The 19,624-nt window shown below is 40.4% G+C and overlaps 2 protein-coding genes across 5 annotated transcripts in view; both read right to left on the bottom strand.

Annotated features, from left to right (window-relative positions):
• Positions 1–19,624, bottom strand: part of ZRANB3 (zinc finger RANBP2-type containing 3) — a 285,930-nt gene that overhangs the window by 32,374 nt on the left and 233,932 nt on the right. The gene's annotated exons all lie outside the window — the stretch shown is intronic.
• On the bottom strand, positions 411–850 carry LOC133051070 (proteasome assembly chaperone 3-like). The gene has a single exon (XM_061135442.1). The coding sequence runs from the start codon at positions 792–794 to the stop codon at positions 426–428; it is 369 nt and encodes a 122-aa protein (XP_060991425.1). The 5' UTR covers positions 795–850; the 3' UTR covers positions 411–425.

The raw sequence follows: 19,624 nt of genomic DNA, 5'->3' as shown, positions 1-19,624 counted from the left end.
GTTTTTCATCTTCTTTTTGATGTGTAAATTTCAACCAACTAATTAGGAGAAAGGAGAATAGCCATTTCCACAGCTGATTAGCCAGCAGTTAAGGTAAATTAAAGGAGTTAATTTTTTTTTTTTGGGGGGGATATGCATTTATTTTTAATAAAAAAAAAAAAATTCCCCCCAACATTTAAGGGCCTTGACTCATTCCATCAATTCTCACACAGGTACAGCTGTCTGGACCTGGGGAGGAGGACTTCTCAGGACACGTTTCCTGTCCTCCCTCCACAGGGGACGTCAGCCTCCAAACCAAGATCAGCCTGAGGAGTTTGTGCTTCTTCTAGCTTCAAGGGCCACAGCCAGAGAGCTCCTCCTCCTAACTCAAGGAGGACCTTCAGATCCTTGCATCCCTCGGGACGACAGGGGTGGCCGCTCCAGGCTCACCACACCTGGCACGTCTGGATCACCTCCTTCAGGGCCTTCACCACCTCCATGTTCTTGTCTTTCATGGCCAGGGCGAGGAGAACGGCTCTGTTTCCAGCTTCTTGAGACACAAATGCCACCAGGTTCTTTGCAAAGACATGGACAAGAGGCTCATCCCTCCCAAGGAGGACTTCAGTGGTCAGCACAGGCTTGCCGATGTCACTAGTCACACTGCTGGGTTCCAGGGAGAACAGGGTACCCATCTTCCCCAACTGGGTCACCACTACCAGGATGTGACTGCTGAAGGCTGTGCAGACCACCTGAGTGGGGACTCCACACACCACTGCAGTCTTCTGTTTGGATGTCACCAATGGTTTACCTTCCATAGCTGAGTCTGCTCAAAGGCACCTAGCCCGCCACCCGCCATGCCGCCTGCGCTCACCGCGCCGCGCCCTGAAGGAGTTGATTTTAGAGAAGTCCTGCCAAGGCCTGAATTGGGTACATGGTGGACACATGCTGTGGCAGACTGCACTTCCAAAAATGGCCATACCAATTCTTATCCCATTTCACACACTTGTCTCACAATGCCACACTGACACACCCACATTTAGAGGTGGGGTCTGTGTTCCTTTCCCTAGAACCTGGGTGGACCTTTGTAACGATGTCTGTCAACAGAATGCCGTGAAATCATCACTGTGTGACTTCTGAGGCTTGGTCACTGATGCTAATAAGGCTTCTGGCATTCTCTCCTTCTCCTTATCTTTCAGGAGGGACCCTAGCCTTTGGGACACAGCCACCATGTTGTGGGGAAGCCCAGGCCACACTGGAGAAACCATGTATCGGTATTCAACTTGACAGCCGCACATGGGCCCCCCAGTGACAGTCAGACGTGTGAGTGAAGAAGCTTTCAGATTCCAGCTCCCAGTCTTGGGATCGTCCAGCAGAGGCCCCACTTCTCAGGGAGCAGACATGTCATCTCCATTGTACCCTGGCTGGATTCCTTATCCACAGAAACCATGAGAAAAAATACACAACTATCGCTGTTTTAGGGCACTGAGTTTTGGGGTAAATTGTTATGCCACAATAGATTACAGATACTATAGTGACATCCAAATATTGCAAAGAGAAAGCTTACATGATAAATCTTATCTGTATTCTTTAGTTAGTGCTGAATATGAAAGATTTAGCAAATTAATCAAGACAGAAGGAATAGTGCTTACTGGGAGCTGTGAGAAAGGGAAAAAGGAGTTACTGCTAAAAGGTGATGGAGCCTCTGTATGGGGTTTGAAAATAGTTGTGTCAGTTGCACAACACTGTGGATGTAATCAATGTCACTGAATTATACAATTAAATGGTTAAGATGGCAAATTTTATAATAATGTACATAATCACAAATATTTTAATTTCAAAAAAAGGAAAAAAGGTAGGAAGAGAAGAAGGAATACTTATGTTGTTCCTATATTGGTATAATTAAAACATATATTTTAGGAAAAAAAGTCCTCCTCAATAATGTACAACTTTGATTTTGTATGACTACTATTTATGTACTCATATACTATTACAAAGTTATCTAATAAGTTGTGGAAGTTACACAATTTAGACAAAAATATAAAGAATGAAATCAACCATGAGACAAGATTTTTAAAACCATGCACAAGAGAAATTCTAAGAAACCGGTGGAGGAAAGCAGGTAGATTATCAGACTCAGGAAGTTTGGTGTTAAAAAAGTAACAAAGAAACAAATATAGTTATACATTTAAAGAGAATGTTCTATTTCATACAACAGCACTGCAAAGAGAACTCCTGGAACTTTGAAAATATTGGCAAATGTTCAGCAAATGTGAACAAATTCTACCAGCTATTTCTGGTTAAACGACAATGATTTTACAAGAGAGGTTAACTTTCTGAGTCCTTGTACATGTCTCGAAATGACCTGATTTTGCACTAACTCTGTAGTTTTGTTGGGCAAACAATTCTCCAAAATCTTTGAAGAAATTGCTCTATTTCTTCCAACATCTGATGATACTGACAATGTTCCTTTGTAGCTGCAAACTCTTTCTTCATTTTATGGAGGCTTTTGGAACCTTCTTTTCATCCCTGGTATTCTAAAATTTCACAATGATCTATGTCTATATATCTCTATGTGTCATCTATGTCTATATGACTTCTGCTCAGCACCTAGGATACTCTATTAATTTTGTATAGTATTGCTCATCTCTAGTTCTTGGACATTTCTATTCTTTTTTGATAGTTTTTCCCTCTTCATTTTCTCTCTTCTGCTTTTCTGGAATTCCTGCTAGCAGAATGTTGGACCTGGACATTGATGTCACCTTTTACTTTCACATTTTCCTTCTTTGTGTCTTTTACCCTCTAAACATATTTAGCTCTATTTTATCTTTCAGTGCTTCCGTAAGATTATTTTAGTTTGGCAGTCATATTATTAACATGTAAAAATTCCCTCTTGTTCCTTTCTCATAGTATTTTGATTTTATTTGTAGGTGCAGTATCATCTCAAATCTGAAGATACAAATTAGTCTTTTATTTTATTTTATTTTTTTTATTATTATTATTTTTTTTTTCCAGTGGGTTTTGTCATACATTGATATGAATCAGCCATAGATTTACATGTATTCCCCATCCCGATCCCCCCTCCCACCTCCCTCTCCACCCGATTCCTCTGGGTCTTCCCAGTGCACCAGGCCCGAGCACTTGTCTCATGCATCCCACCTGGGCTGGTGATCTGTTTCACCATAGATAGTATACATGCTGTTCTTTTGAAATATCCCACCCTCACATTCTCCCACAAAGTTCAAAAGTCTGTTCTGTATTTCTGTGTCTCTTTTTCTGTTTTGCATATAGGGTTATCGTTATCACCTTTCTAAATTCCATATATATGTGTTAGTATGCTGTAACGTTCTTTATCTTTCTGGCTTACTTCACTCTGTATAATGGGCTCCAGCTTCATCCATCTCATTAGGACTGGTTCAAATGAATTCTTTTTAATGGCTGAGTAATATTCCATGGTGTATATGTACCACAGCTTCCTTATCCATTCATCTGCTGATGGGCATCTAGGTTGCTTCCATGTCCTGGCTATTATAAACAGTGCTGCAATGAACATTGGGGTGCACGTGTCTCTTTCAGATCTGGTTTCCTCAGTGTGTATGCCCAGAAGTGGGATTGCTAGGTCATATGGCAGTTCTATTTCCAGTTTTTTAAGAAAGAGTTTTAAGAAAGCTTTTTAAGAAAGTCTACAAGCAATAAATGCTGGAGAGGGTGTGGAGAAAAGGGAACCCTCTTACACTGTTGGTGGGAATGCAAACTAGTACAGCCGCTATGGAAAACAGTGTGGAGATTTCTTACAAATTAGTCTTTTAAAGTTAACTCTAGGATCAATTTTGTACTAGTTTATTTTGTTCACCTTTTCCACACCACAGATTTCCTTCTCAAATGTCCAATGACCTCACACAGAAGAGCGATGGGATAGGAGGGCTGCCTGGGAACTCAGGACACATGGGCTTATCATCAAGAAGACCTGCTAGGACGTAATGATTGAACTGGAGGGGTGAGGAGGACAGAAGGGACTACAGTGCTCCTCAGACTTCTAAATTTCTGACTTATGACACTGTATGGGTGACATTTTCAATTATCATTACAGGGAATATAGGAAGATAAATGGGCTTATTATTGTCTCATTATCTTAGAATAGAAAGCAAAAAGAGAAGAGATAAGGAAATAAAAGTTTACTTTTAGATATGTATGAGGACTGGTGGGTGCCAGGGTGGTGAATTCCAGGAAGCAGGTCCACAGTTGAAGGGAAAGAAACATCTGGGTGCATGTGTGGGAACCAGTGACAAGCAGAGGTGGTTCCAGTCAGAGGCCTGGATGTCATGAACAGAGGGAAGAGGAGGTAAGAAGTCATGGACGGAAAGCAGAGGGGTGTTAAGAGTGGAATGAGGAGGAAGAGACAGCAGGGAAGGAAACAGCAGGACAGTAAGAAGGGTGGAAAAGCCAGGAGATCAGTGGCTTTAGTGTGATCCTGTGTTTTGGTTTCTACGCATGATCCCAAGCACTCAGAAAAACCCATGTCCTTCAAATCTTTTTAGTCAGATCTGGGATATTTTCTTATATTTTTTTCCCTCTGTTTTCTCTCTTATTTCTGGAATTTCTATTAGGGAAAATCTTCTGAACTGATTATTTGATTTTCTTTACTTTTTCTCACATTTTTTCCCCACCTCTATTGTTCTACTTTCTGTGTGATTTCCTCATTATCTTCCTTTTCGTCCTTGTTAGATTATTATTTTCTGATGTTACAGGTTCACTTTCTAAGAGCTTTTCCTTGTTCTTTGATTATTCCCTTTCCTTATTCCTGTTTTGTGGGTGCAATACTTTTACTTCTTGTGAATATGAATGGAAGGTTTTTTGTTTTCTTCAGTTCAGTTCAGTTCAGTCACTCAGTCCCAACCCCTGGAGGATGAGTTGTTAATCTGAATTTTTTTCAGCCTGAGAACTTGGGACACAGCTCAGGGCTCGTGCGTCCCGGAGGTCTGCTCCTCTTGTACCGGGTCTAAACGGGAAGCGAGCCCTGTAATCTTCTCTGCTGCTCACTTTGGGATGAGAAGTGGGAAGTCCCATTGTGGCCTTCGGTTTTGGCTGGTTTCTTTAAAACACCTTTTTACCAAATTTTACTGGGGTGCTTTCAGGCACTTACGGGTCTATTCATAAAGCCAGTTCCTTTTTATTCACAAGGCTATCACCAAATGGAAGTCCCCTTTGTCAGGGACTCTCAGCTGGAGTCTGGGGTACTGAACTCCACCCTGAAAATTCCTAACAGTGATAGAGATAACAGAGAAAGACAAACTGCAGACATTTCACAGGTAGTATCATCACAGTGAGGCCTGGGAGGAACCCGGTCTAACAGCAGCAGGTGCAGGAGAAGTGGAAGGAACTGAAGCAGGCATTTAAAGGAGATTCCATAACTAGAGGCATGTGAGTAGGTAAGGGCAGGACAAATGGACGCCACAGGAAGTGATCCAGTTTAGTCTAAAACTGAAGGATCCACAGCAGAGGTGACTGTGTGCGTGCTCAGTCATGTCTGACTTTTTACGACTCCACAGACTGTAGCCCACCAGGCTCCTCTGTTGAAGCCTGGCTTGGAGAATTTTGAGCATTACTTTGCTAGCATGTGAGATGAGTGCAATTGTGCAGTAGTTTGAACATTCTTTGGCATTGCCTTTCTTTGGGATTGGAATGAAAACTGACCTTTTCCAGTCCTGTGGCCACTGCTGAGTTTTCCAAATTTGCTGGTATATTAAGTTTTCTTTAGTTCATTACAATGTTTCTGCTTCTTTTCTATCCTTTTTTTTGTTTTACATACTAGTCCTCACATATTTTGGTTTCTGCTTTGCCCATGAGAGGATTTCCTCCAAACCTGGTGACCTTCACTGTCTATTCATATTTTTCTTTAACTTTTTATTTCATATTGGAGTATAGCTGATTAACAATTCTGTGATAGTTTCAGGCTGACAGCAAAGGGGTTCAGTCACACATACACATGTTTCCATTCTCCCCCAAATCCCCCCCATGCCAGCTGCCACTTAACACTGAACAGAGTTCCCTGTGCTATACAGTAGGTCCTTGGTTATCCATTTGACGAGATCGGGCACGTTCAGGGTGGTATGGCCGTAGATGGTTATCCATTTGAAATATAGCAGTGTGTCAGTTTGGGATCAACATGTTCCCACTGGAGTTTTTTGGGTTTTTTAAAAAATAAATTAATTATTTTAATTGGAGGCTAATTACTTTACAATATTGTGGTGGTTTTTGCCATGCACTGACATGAATCAGTCATGGGTGTACACGTGTCCCCATCCTGAACCCCCCTCCCCCCTCCCTCCCCACCCCATCCCTCAGGGTCATCCCAGTGCACCAGCCCTGAGCACCCTGTCTCATGCATCGAACATGGACTGGTGATCTGTTTCACATATGGTAATATACATGTTTCAGTGCTATTCTCTCAGATCATCCCACCCTCGCCTTCTCCCACAGAGTCCAAAAGTCTGTTCTACACATCTGTGTCTCTTTTGCTGTCTCACACATAGGGTCATTGTTACCATCTTTCTAAATTCCATATGTATGTGTTAGTATACTGTATTGGTGTTTTTCTTTCAGGCTTACTTCACCCTGTATAATAGGCTCCAGTTTCATCCATCTCATTAGAACTGATTCAAATGAATTCTTTTTAACGGCTAAGTAATATTCCATGGTGTATATGTACCACAGCTTTCTTATCCATTCATCTGCTGATGGACATCTAGGTTGCTTCCATGTCCTGGCTTGTCTATTCACATTTAAAAATAAGACACTAAAATGCCAATGGAAGCTTCACGTGGGGGACCTCACTAAAGGTCACCGGGGATGGCTTGTCTGGGGATCCCTTTCAAGCTCCATACCTTTTCTTGGTCCAGCCAGTTTCTCCAGAAAGGAGTCCTCCAGTCTCCTGCCTGGAGGACACAGCGCTAGCTGCCAGTGACCTGGGGGCTGATCAGGAGAAGGGTGCTAAGGATTTCACCACTGATTAAGGAGTCTTCCAGTTAATGTGTTTGTTTTCAATTTACTGTCTTACCCCACTCCCTCAATTGTCTCTTCTATTTTAAAAGAGGAACAAATAAAACAGCTAAATAACTGAATAAAATGTCAAAAACAAAGACTACAAAAGATAAAATACACAAAGCAGGGCACTGTCACCTCCACTGAATAATGTTTAAATAACATCAGCATCTTTTGTCTCCTTCTACATTTCAAGGAATTTGATTCCAGTTGTCTAAAACATTTTAAGCTCCCCACCAAAAGATAAAAGATTATTTCAGATTTGTTTATAAAAGAACAATGCTCTAAACAATACAAAACAAAAACCTAAGAAACCTTTCATTAAAAAGTATTCTCAGAGCCTTGAAATATCAGCTTTTACAGTTGATATCTTTGTTGTTCAGTTCCTATGTCCTGTCTGACTCTTTGCATGTCAGTAGTTATCGTCAGGATGTGTTCAGGAGATTTTCTCACCTGTTTCTCTGTCAGTTATAGCCACTTAGGACTGCAGCACACTAGGCTTACTTGATCTGATCTCTTTAAGCTGATTTAAAAGAACTGCTTTTACTATGCAAGCAATGACTAGTTTTGGAAACTAGCATTTGAGAAAGTCTCATGAATCAAAAACAGGTTGAGAGTAAAGGTTAGCAGTAACTGACAGCAAAAGGAAATTGATTGTATATCTCTGCCAGGAGGAGGGTTAACTTACAGTGCCTGGGAGTAGTCAGCAGAGGGGCTATTTTGAAACCACTGCTGCTTGGGTAATAATAAAGAGACTGGAGAATATGAAATCCAGAAAAGGAGTAGTGGGTGGAGAGAGAATCATTTTATATAATTTTGGGAACCAAAGGATACATTTGGGGTATAATTTTAGAAGAAGGAGAGGACAAGACTTTAATGCTGTGATGGCTAAATTGGACAATGATGGTTGTGGTTTCAGCCAGTGGACTGAAGGTCCCAGGTAGTGCCCTGGTCACAGGGCTAGAAGAAGGACAAGGTTTAACAGGAATACTCAAGACCCTTCGTCTGAGGTAATCGATTAGAAACCTGGTGTATATTATCAGTTATGTTTTCATACTGAAGCCTCTGAACAATCAGGCATGAAGCTGGCTGGTGTGGTTTCTCTGAAAATAAGTGGCTATAACTGACAGAGAAACAGGTGAGAAAATCTCCTGAACACATCCTGACGATAATTACATGCATTAGAAGGAGAAGGTTTAAAGGTTTACTGAACATGAGTTAAGACTTGGGATCCACGGGCCTCTCACAAGACCTTGTATGCCCTTCAGTGAGCCTGAGAAACCTGTGAAATTGTCCGTAAAATGTCTGTACTGTATGTGCATTTTTGGAGAGCAGTTCTTTACTTTCTCTATGGTCTCAAAGAGATTTGAGACAAAAGTTAAGAGCCACTGGATTAGAAAATGCACATGCAGTTTGATTAGCTCTGTCTATTTCTTAATTTTCTGTTGTAAAGAGAGATTGAGGGTTCATTTGTGAATGTACATTTGAGTGGTGAACAAACTCTTCTAAGTGGAAACAAATACATAAATTCTCTTAAATTCTTAATGAGACTCTAACATCTCTCAATACTTAAAAAACCTGGATAATACCAGGGCTTCCTTGGTGGCTGGCTCAGTGGTAAAGAATCCGCCTGCCAATGCAGGAGACACAGGTTCGATCCCTGATCCAGGAAGATCCCATCTGCCGCAAAGCAACTAAGCTTGTGCACCACAGCTATTGAGCCGGTGCTCTAGAGCCCGGGAGCTGCAACTATTGAGCCCACGTGCTGCACCCACTGAAGCCCGTGTACGCTAGAGCCCACACTCCGCTCCATGAGAAGCCACGACAATGAGAAGCCTGCGCATCTCAACTAGAGAGTAGCCCCTGCTCATGGTAACTAGAGAAAAGCCTGTGTAGCAACGGAGACACCGGATAGCCAAACATAAAAAAATAAATATTATGTATTAAAGAAAAGCTGATATATATACTTAAAAAAAAAAACCTGAACAATACCAAATGGAGTGACTTCTGTGTAGGCAAGACACATCACTGAGCTCATTTATCTGTCCCTCTAACTAGACTCTGAATAGCTTAAGAGAGCAAATGACACGAGAGTCTCATACAGTCCAAAAAAAAAAAAAAGAGAGAGAGAGAAATCACTGGTGAGGTGAGAAAAAAGCACATGAATCATAATGACTGGGGAGTGACAGGAGGCACTGCTGTGCTGGCAGGACTCAAAGGCGTAATGTCACGTAGGTCAGCTTAAAACAAAACACACCCTCCGTGACGTTCTGAGACAAGGGTCTACCATCATCAGCTTTCTCATGGAGATCCCAGCAAGCAATTGGGACATGTCTGGTTAACAAGAAGGAAATGACCTTCAACAAGATTTGTAGACTCAGATATTAAACATGAATGCAAAAGTCTTGCATTTTAGTAAGATGATGATATAATTACCTTTCTTTTGTCCTTTTTCTATTAATTTTCATAAAGTGAATGAATGATGGATCTACTGATTAAAGCATCTGAATAAAAGGGGATAAGAAATGATTGTAAACAAAATGTTCCCCACATAAGCATGTTTTCTAAAAAAAAAAATTAAATTTATCAATAACATGACTCCTTAGAGGGACAAACTTTATGAGGCTCGCCAAAACAAACTAGAATCCCCAAGTTACAATAGCCATAATCTCCTGGCAGATTTATAATTGAAAAATTACCAACTGTGTTAATGTTGTCAGCATTTCTCAGTGGCAAACATATCAGGAACATAGAAAGACAATACTTTTATGACTTAGGAAAACTCTGTTACTTAATAGCAAGATTGAGCTAAGAAGTCTTTTGTTTTTTATAACTACATTCTTGCATTCAGAAGAGACAGTATAGGAACAAATTACTGACAAATGCCTTAACTCATCATGACTGTCCTTATAAAGAAATAACTATATTAAGTGACCCTTTTAATGTATGATAAAAAAGGAACTTAAAAGTACATGTTTCTAAATAGGAAGAGTAATCAAAGAGTCGGACACGACTGAGCAACTAAACTGAACTGAAATGAACTGAATCTAAGCTTATAGTAATTTTTATCACAAGGCTTTGGGGAAAATATAGTTAAGTCAACATGCCCGTGTAATAAGTGTAAGAAACAGAAGAACATATTCCTCTCCTCAGTTATAGAGCTGACACTGAGTTATTATGTTCCTGCCTTTTGTTCAATATTGTTTTTGAAAAGCAAAAGAAAAAATATTGCTTTTGGTGAGAAGCACTGGGAACAAAACCTGCAAAATGCTTAAGGTGGCGAAATGCGTGTGTTTATTTGAAAGGTTCAGGGACCTAAGATATTTGCTCCGTTTTGCACCATGGGAAACAACTGCTCTTTAGAGACAAATCCCCCGCCATGATGACAGGATTAAAAGTTAGTTATTAGAACTGAAGGAAAGGAAAAGCAAATCTGGTAAAACTCATAAAAAAAAAAACCAATAAAGCACTTCAAAGCCTGGTGCCATTCCAGCGCAGGACATGCCACACACAAAAGCCCTGGTGGCAGGTTTAACAGACTTTGATCGAAGGGCGGCTCTGGGAGAAAGCAGCGCCGCCTCGTGTCTGTCCCCTCCTCCCAAAGAATTAACAAAACCATAGCTTACAAATGGGTGACCATGATATCGTGCTGGTCTCCGGAACAGTGGACGGCTGATGATTGGAAAGGGAACTAAACAGCCAGTTTGCTAACACTTACAAACAAGCCAGGCGATATAGAGTGAGAAAAGTAGACTTTCAATCATCTGGCTGAAAAATGAATTTAAATTCTCCTAAAAAAGAAATGACTTTTTCAAATTTCGCACAACGTCCATTCCCATGTACTAATTAAAATTTTGGCAGTGAGCAGCACCTAGGCACAGCAAGTTTCCTCTGTGGGCACAGAAGAAACACAGCAAACAAAATGCCTCCTAGACATCAGCTGAGCTGTTCAGAGGTGCCTCAGACTCCAGAGGGGCTGCGTGGGTCTTCACTCTGTGGGCAGACCTGCTCACTTCCCACCGTCACAGTCTCTCAGCTCTTCCCTGTTTACCAAATTAACACGAAATCCTCTGTTATGGGGCTTCCCAGGTGGCACAGTGGTGAAGAATCTGCCTGCCAACTGCAGGAGACCTGGGAAGGCATGGGTTTGAGATCCCCTGGAGGAGGAAATGGCAACCCATTCCAGGATTCCTGCCTGGAGAATCCCACGGACAGAGGAGCCTGGTGGGCTACAGTCCCGTGGAGTCGTAAAAAGTCAGACATGACTGGGCACGCACACAGTCACCTCTGCTGTGGATCCTTCAGTTTTAGACTAAACTGGATCACTTCCTGTGGCGTCCATTTGTCCTGCCCTTACCTACTCACATGCCTCTAGTTATGGAATCTCCTTTAAATGCTTGCTTCAGTTCCTTCCACTTCTCCTGCATCTGCTGCTGTTAGACCAGGATCCCCCCAGGCCTCACTGTGATGATACTACCTGTGAAATGTCTGCAGTTTGTCTTTCTCTGTTATCTCTATCACTGTTAGGAGTTTTCAGGGTGGAGTTCAGTACCCCAGGCTCCAGCTGGGAGTCCCTGACAAAGGGGACTTCCATTTGGTGATAGCCTTGTGAATAAAAAGGAACTGGCTTTATGAATAGACCCGTAAGTGCCTGAAAGCACCCCAGTAAAATTTGGTAAAAAGGTGTTTTAAAGAAACCAGCCAAAACCGAAGGCCACAATGGGACTTCCTACTTCTCATCCCAAAGTGAGCAGCAGAGAAGATTACAGGGCTCGCTTCTGGTGGAGACACAGTACAAGAGGAGCACCCCTCCGGGACGCACGAGCCCTGAGCTGTGTCCCAAGTTCTCACGCTGAAAAAATTTCAGATTAACAACTCATCCTCCAGGGGTTGGGGGAGCAAGCCCTCAGGAGTGGAGACAGAAAATCCTTTTACCACAGACTCAAACTGGATGGGAGGGAGGCAGAAGTAATCCATCCCCAATCACCACTGCCTCCAAGAACCTGTCCCTTCTCCCTCCTGTTCATTTCCCACACTGCCATGAGGAGTGTCTTTAGAAAACAAGTCTGATCATGCTATTCATCTCCTTAAAAGGCTCTGATGACACTACACTACTTCCAGGATGAAGTCCAACTTCCTGGCAGGGCACGCGTGGGTTCCTCTCCATCCGATCAGTGCCAAAGTCTCAGGCTCCCTCTACTTTGACTCACTTCTCACACGCTCACATTTGCATGGAATTCCCATTGTCAGGATGCCTGTTCCTATCACTGGGCTCTGGCCCATGCTTTCAGTGTTTCTCTGCCTGAACCAGGACCCATTTTTCTATTATTATTTTTTTTAAGTGAAGGAAACACACTCTATAAACAAGGTGTGGGCCATCTTGGAAGGCAAGAGAGACACCAGGGTATGGGACTGTTAGGTTTTTATAGGGCTGGGTAATTTTATAAGCTAATGAGTGGGAGGAGTCTTCCAGCTATTTTGGGGAAGGCCTGGGGATTTCCAGGGATTGGGGCATCACCCACTTTTTGATGTTTACCGTCGGTCTTGGAACTATCATGGTGCCTGTGGGAGCGTGGGTCTCATTTCTTTTGATCTCATCCTTCATAATCCAGCTCAGATGTTTCCCACAGGTAGTTATTTATTCTATCCTACGTTCCCAGAGCGTGTTTTCACATTTATTACACTGCATTAAAATGATTCACTTACAATCATCTCTCCCAGTTAAAGAGTAAGCTCCAAAAGAAAGTTAGCTGTTTTCCTTATCTTTGCACCTAGGATATAGTCTTTTTAAAACAACAGATGTAGTGAGATGAAATCTATTTATATACGATTACTAATTAACTCTTATAAAGTATCCAATTCAGTGCCTTTCAGTATAATTATGTAACCATCACCTCTCTTTACTTGTAAAATACTTCCATCACCCTCAAAAAGAAACCCCAATCCAAGTAAGCCGTCTCTTTCTGTCCCTTCTTCTCTCAAGACCCTGGCAGCCACCAATCTATTTTATGTCTCTATGGATTTGCCTATTCTGGCTACAAAATATAAATGGAACCAAATAATATATGGCCTTTCGTGTTTGTCTTCTTTCACTTAGAAGAACATGTTCAGGGTTCAGCTATGTTATAGCATGCATCAGAACTTCACTCCTTTTTACGGCTGAATAAGATTCCATTGTATGGATGGATATATACACATATGTATAGGGTTTCCCTAGTGGCTAAGACAATAAAGAATCTTCCTGCAATGCAAGAGACCTGGGTTCGATCCCTGGGTCGGGACAATCCCCTGGAGAAGGGAATAGCTACCAACTCCAGTATTCTTGCCTGAAGAATTCCATGAACAGAGGTGCCTGGAGAACTACAGTTCATGGGATCACAAAGAGTTGGACAGGACTGAGCAACTAACACACACACACACACACACACACACACACACACACACACACACAGACCATATTTTGTTTATCCGTTCATCAACTGATAGACATTTGGACTGTTCTCAACTTCTGGCTATAATGAGTCATGCTGCTATGACATTTACGTACAGGTTTTTATGTAGATATATGTTTTCAATTCCCTTAGAAGTAGAATTGCTGGGTCATACATTAAATTTGTGTTTTCACACTTTAAGAAACTGTCAGGCTGTTTTTCAAAATGGCTACACCATTTTCCATTCTTAGCAGCAGTGTATTAGTGTTCTGATTTTTCTACATCTGTGCCAATATACGTTGTCTCTCTTAATTTTAGTCATTCTAGTGGGTGTGAAGTGGTATTTGTGGTTTTTGATTTGCATTTCATATAATCTTTTTTTAAAATTAATTTTTATTGGGGTATGGTGATTTGTATATATTTATAGTATTAGGTTCTGCTGGACAGCAAAGTGAAACAGTTATACATAACAATCTTAATAAATGTTTATACAATGAATGATCTTTGAATGCCCCGTGGTAGGAGAGACAGGGTGGGACCTGGGACCCTTTGCTGCAGCACTTACAACTGGACAAATGGCTCTTTGAGAAACAAAATACAAAGAAACTACAAGGGACTGAAAACCACTGTGAGCACAGGACCAAAGGATACAAAAAAACCAAACAACCCAACTGCTACTTCTGAAGACCTAGGAGCAAAAACTGGGTGTTGGGAGGAAAAGCAGGGGGCAAAAGCAGGGTACTGTGCATGCCCCCTGTACTCAATACTACCAAAGGGGCGGGCACACTACCTAAGCCACCCCTCCAGCCAAACCTCGGGACACACCCCTATTCTCACTCCACATAAGGAACCAGCTTACTCCTCCTGAATGGGAGTTAGCAAGGGAACCTGTTGCATATTTTTGCTCCTTTCTACTGCAGCAGGGGCTCCAATAAAGCTTTGCCTGACTTCCTTGTCTGGTCTCTGATCAATTTCTGTTGATTAAGGAGGCAAAAAGCCCTGGTCCAAAACAGTAGTACACATCCTATAAACACTGGTTAACAGAACTGAATTTCAGTTTTCTTTTCATTCCACAAATAATTGGGGATCCACAATGGGCTAATGCATCTAGTATAATTTGGTAAGGTTATGAAGGTTGACTTTGCAGCTGAAAGCTGTGAGTTCAAATCCAAACTCTGCTACTTATTGGCTACATGAACTTAGGCAGGTGATCTTTAATCTTTCTGAGCTTTATTGGGGCAGGGTAATATTATCTGCCTCTGGTACAGCCCTGAATGTTAAATAAAGTCATAAGTTTTTAAGGGCTTGGAATACTCAGTACAGTACATGTTAATTATTATCACTGAGTGAAATGAAGTTACAAAGGCAAACAAGAAAAATGCCTAATAATAGCACTATGTGATGTAAGCTGTGACAGAGATATTTATATGTTTCCACAGTAATGAGGCTACCCTCTTGTCCTTATTATTAGGCTATTATGCAAACTAATTACATCATGTTTACATAGTGGCTTGAATTCTAAAATACATATTAAATAAATATTCTAATTTAAGATGTGTTATCTTCAAGAAAGTAGTGCTTTAGCATACTGAGAAACAAGAGATTTTTGGATAAGAATGATTTATACTTCATGAATATAGAGCTCCTGTGATCAATTTTCTTTTTTGCTGTCACCATTTTTTTCCAACTAGACAGTATGTGGGAACAAAGTAATTTTTTATATGTATGACATGATTTCTTATTTGCAGTCCTTAGGTCAACAAAACAAACATTTTTTACAATGTTGGCATTTAATAAAAAATGTAAAGTTTGTTTTGAATTTGGAATGCATATTTTTAAATTTCAGTGTGCTAAAGAGCTCTCCATTTCAGTTACATAGAATTTTTTCTCAGCAGACTGGTATGCATTCTATATATTTTTAATGCAAATATGGGTGGTTTAATGCAAATGTAAACTTGCCTTGGGTGAAGGACATTCTAGATGGCCTTGAGGACAGTAGACCAGGGGACTTGATGACTATGACAGAGAAAAGGCAGGGCATGAGCCAGGTCAATGATGCAAGTTCTATGGCAAGGAAAGAAAGATGAGACAATCAGGGAGAGGCTAGTGAGGAGAAAGAATTAGGAGATGTTGAGCTAAAGCCTACAAAATGAAAACAATGGCTGAGGGAAAGCAGAAACTGCAGTGTGACTGAACTTGGAAACTGTCTGGAGATCTATTCCACAACAGAAAGAGAACTGCTGTCTGAAGTAATGAAATGGAAGCAGCTCTGGCTCAGCAGGGCTTCCCCAGTGGCTCAGATGGTAAAGAATTTGCCTGCAATGCAGGAGACCTGGGTTTGATCCCTGGGTCAGGAAGATCCCCTGGAGAAGGAAATGGCAACCCACTCTAGTATTCTTGCCTGGAGAAACCCATAGACAGAGGACACTGGAGGGGCTACAGTCCATGGGGTCACAAATGAGTCAGACATGACTGAGCATGCACACGCTGGCTTAGTGAGATTTGGAGAAGAGAAACCAAACCCAAAGAAGATTTATCCTAAGCAGGAGCTGGATTTGTTACCCATATGAAGTTAGAGTCCTTTCTTTTGCTTATCTGTGAATCTCTTATGCACCAAGTTTCTCTTCGGATATTTTATTTTGTATACATATATAATGAATGAAAGGGACCTCAGGAGCTATCTAGTGATCTAGGGACTTAAGTAGCTGAATAAATGATGCTGCTGGCTCTTATCCATGAAGAGCCAAAAGAGGATGGGAAAAGAAGAGGCAAAAGGGAAAGGCCCAATTTCCCACAGCTGTCACTCAAGCAAGGGATACCCATGAGATGATGACAGGAGAAAATGAAAATTATAGAGGCAGGCTTCCTATGTGATTACTCCACTCATTCTATTTTACCCAGAAACAGCCTTTAATTACTGGAAATGACAATATAGACTACTATAGTCCATACCTTTCTCTCCTTCCATCTGGAGACACCCTACTTTATCACTCCTTGGAAGCCAATGTAGGAAAATTGAAACACTGCAAAACGAAGAGAACTGAGAAGTCATGCATGTAGAAGAAGGTGTAGAAGAAAGGAAGAACCTTGAGAAACTGGATCCTATCTGAGACAGTGACCTTGGCGATGGCCTCTGGAAGGAATTGGTTATTAAGGGGAGAGCCAACTGGGCTATGCAAAGTCACCCTTCTCCATGGTGGTAGAATTACTTCTTTTCATTTGAGTTGGACTTCAATTTGAGATTCATTTGGGTTAATAAAGAATCTTTTAAAAATGTAAATATACCTAGGATGGGTAAAGAACTGTGACTCATACATTTATACGGACTCATTTTATGCAGGGTGTTATTTAAATACTTAATAACAGCTACCGCAGCAGTATTAACCAGAATCCTTGCGGCCAAGACTGTGAAGGATCATGGGGAGGTCCAGGTGGTGGGTGAGGGAGTACAATGAAGGGATCGAAGACGCGGCTGTTTACCAAATACTTAACATTTAACAGCCAGTACACTTGTATCCATATACACTGGTATAGCGCTAGCCCTGGTTCCATACATTTTTAATAAGCTGAGTTCTGTGACAAAGTATTCTGATTAAGAGAGGAGGGAGACAAAGATAATGCCAATGTCATTCTGAATGAACACCAGGGGAGAAAGAAGACAAGAAAGAACAAACTAATATAAAAATTCTGTCCAGGAAAATATTCTTTCATTTTCCTCCTCTTCTTCCCAATCACAGGTCTCCCTGAACCCAGGACCCATAATCCACTGATATTTGCTCTTCATCAATTCACAGAGAACCAATTTGCCAAAAGCCCGTGTGCTAAAGACTAAGCCAGGTGGTTTAGACAGTAAAGAATCTAACTGCAATTCAGGAGTCCCAGTTCAATTCCTTGGTCAGGAAAATCCCCTGGAGAAGGGAATGTCTACCCGCTCCAGTACTCTTACCTGGAGAATCCCATGGACAGAGGAGCCTGATGGGCTACAGTCCGTGGGGTCGCAAAGAGTCAGACACGAATGAGCAACTAACACTTTCATATGCTAAATGTCAGTCCACCTGAAACCCAATTCACTGGAGACCAACTTGTCAAATGTACCACTTTCATTGGCTTTCTAAAAATCATTTTTTAGAGTCTACAACATTTTGAACGTGATGAACCAGAAGAGTTAAGAAGACTGTGGCAAACCAGGGACCCAGGAGCTGGGGCTCCTGACTCTTCCTGTCTCAGTTCATCCTCTCTCTGCCCTGCAGGTTCCCTCTCTGCTTCTTGGAGCCTCCCAGTCTCCCTTACTCTAAAGCTGACAGCCTGGGCAAGTCTCACACTAACACACACAATCTATTCCTCCGGCCTTGAGAGGTCCTTCTTCTTTGCCCCAACTCTAACCTCTAGATGCAGCAGCCACACGCCAGGACAGAGATAAAATGAACATTCCTTAAAATGCTGACACTACAGAAATATTCATAAGCTATTAAAAACCATCCAATTAGAACTGTTATCAACATTTCAGTTAAACAAGTTTTTGATGACAGTGGGCAAAGTTAATTTGGCAAAGTTTAATCGGTAAAATTGGAAGTATCCTAAAAATGCTAAATGTAGGCAACTTTTTTTAATAGGCTTTAAAAAAGGATCTGAAAGACATCAGTATAAATAGAAAAATTCCCATAGGAAATGCTGAAATTTTGGCAGCACTCAGAAGAACATGTTGGTTAAATTTCCTTAGGATTTCTCAACAAATTGAACATTTCTTAAGATGCATGAAACTGGAGGGTATAAAGACAAAGGGATAAGCAGCTACCTCACCTAAACTTACTTCACACCTTGGCCAACAAACAAGGAAATAAATGCAAAGCAAAACAAAGCAAATTGAATAAAATGGTCTCTTCACATTACAAGATTCCCATCTATACAAAACCATTGAGAAATCTGTGTGAGTTAACACTAACCTTTTGAAAGATAAACACCTAATTCAAGAAAAACAAGATTTTCTAAGGGTGATAGGTGATTTTTTTTTTTAACTTTGTACACAGATACATAATTTTCTTTGGAGACACCCAAAAACAATAAACATATATATATATATATATATATATATATGTGGGAACATGTGTTTAAAGTTCTTAATATTTATCTTAGGAAGGAACTCAGACATAGTTCAACAGGAAATTTTACAGGAAAAATGGCTACAAATCATGGTTTTAGCTATATATATTTTAAAATACCTAGCATATCTATTGATTTTTATAGATCAAATTACAACATAATAAACACTACTAAAATAAAAGTAGTTTTTAAAAATAAGAGAAAAATATCTCGGAAATAATTCTTTTTTTCTTAAAACAAATGTGACAGAATGGCATTCTGGTATCCTAGAAAAGAAAAATGTACTAGCCCTCCAAAGAGCATATAAAAAAATGTAATAAGGTTCCACATAAAAAACATTACGTATTTTATGGAACTAAACTTGAGATTAAAATTTTAATTTTGCATTATGAGAAAATGTGTACAGACTTCAATTTCATTCCTATAATATCGTATCAATTCTTTAAAAAATTACAATTAAACTCCCCATTAACTCTCACACCATTTTGAACCAGAAGAGCTAGGAAAAAGACAGTTTGAATGACGATATGCTCCTCTAATGTATTATCTCTTATTCAGTTTCCACATGGCCTCCAAATAGCATTTGTTATTGTACAGACAATATAACAAATATCCATAAACCCATCATTCAAAATTTACAGATACTAACATTGTAATATTTACTTCTGATACTTTTTAAAAATAAAATACTTCTGATAAAGCTGCTGCCACACTTTTAGTCTTCCTTAGACTCATTCTTCTCTTCTTTCAGAGGCAATAAATTTAATATGTATTCTTCCAATCTATATTTACATATCTTATTTTATATATATGTATTCACAAATATATAATATTATTTGTGTGTTTGTGTGTGCTGTGCATTCAAAAAATAACATCATATTTTCAAAATATGGTCATGTTCATACATATAAACCTAAGTCATTCATGTTAACTTCTATGTAGTATCCTGTGACAAGTGATATAGCCATTGTCATACTGATGGACATTTTGGTTGTTTCCAATTTTTTGCAATCCAGAAAGGATCACTGAGTACACATCTTTGTACATGTATCCTTATATATATGCAGAAGAATGTA

The sequence above is a fragment of the Dama dama genome, chromosome 33 (genome assembly GCF_033118175.1).
Source record: "Dama dama isolate Ldn47 chromosome 33, ASM3311817v1, whole genome shotgun sequence".
NCBI classification, from domain to species: Eukaryota; Metazoa; Chordata; class Mammalia; order Artiodactyla; family Cervidae; genus Dama; species Dama dama.
The sequence above is the reverse complement of the archived record's forward strand: the minus strand, read 5'-3'. Positions and strand labels throughout refer to the sequence as shown.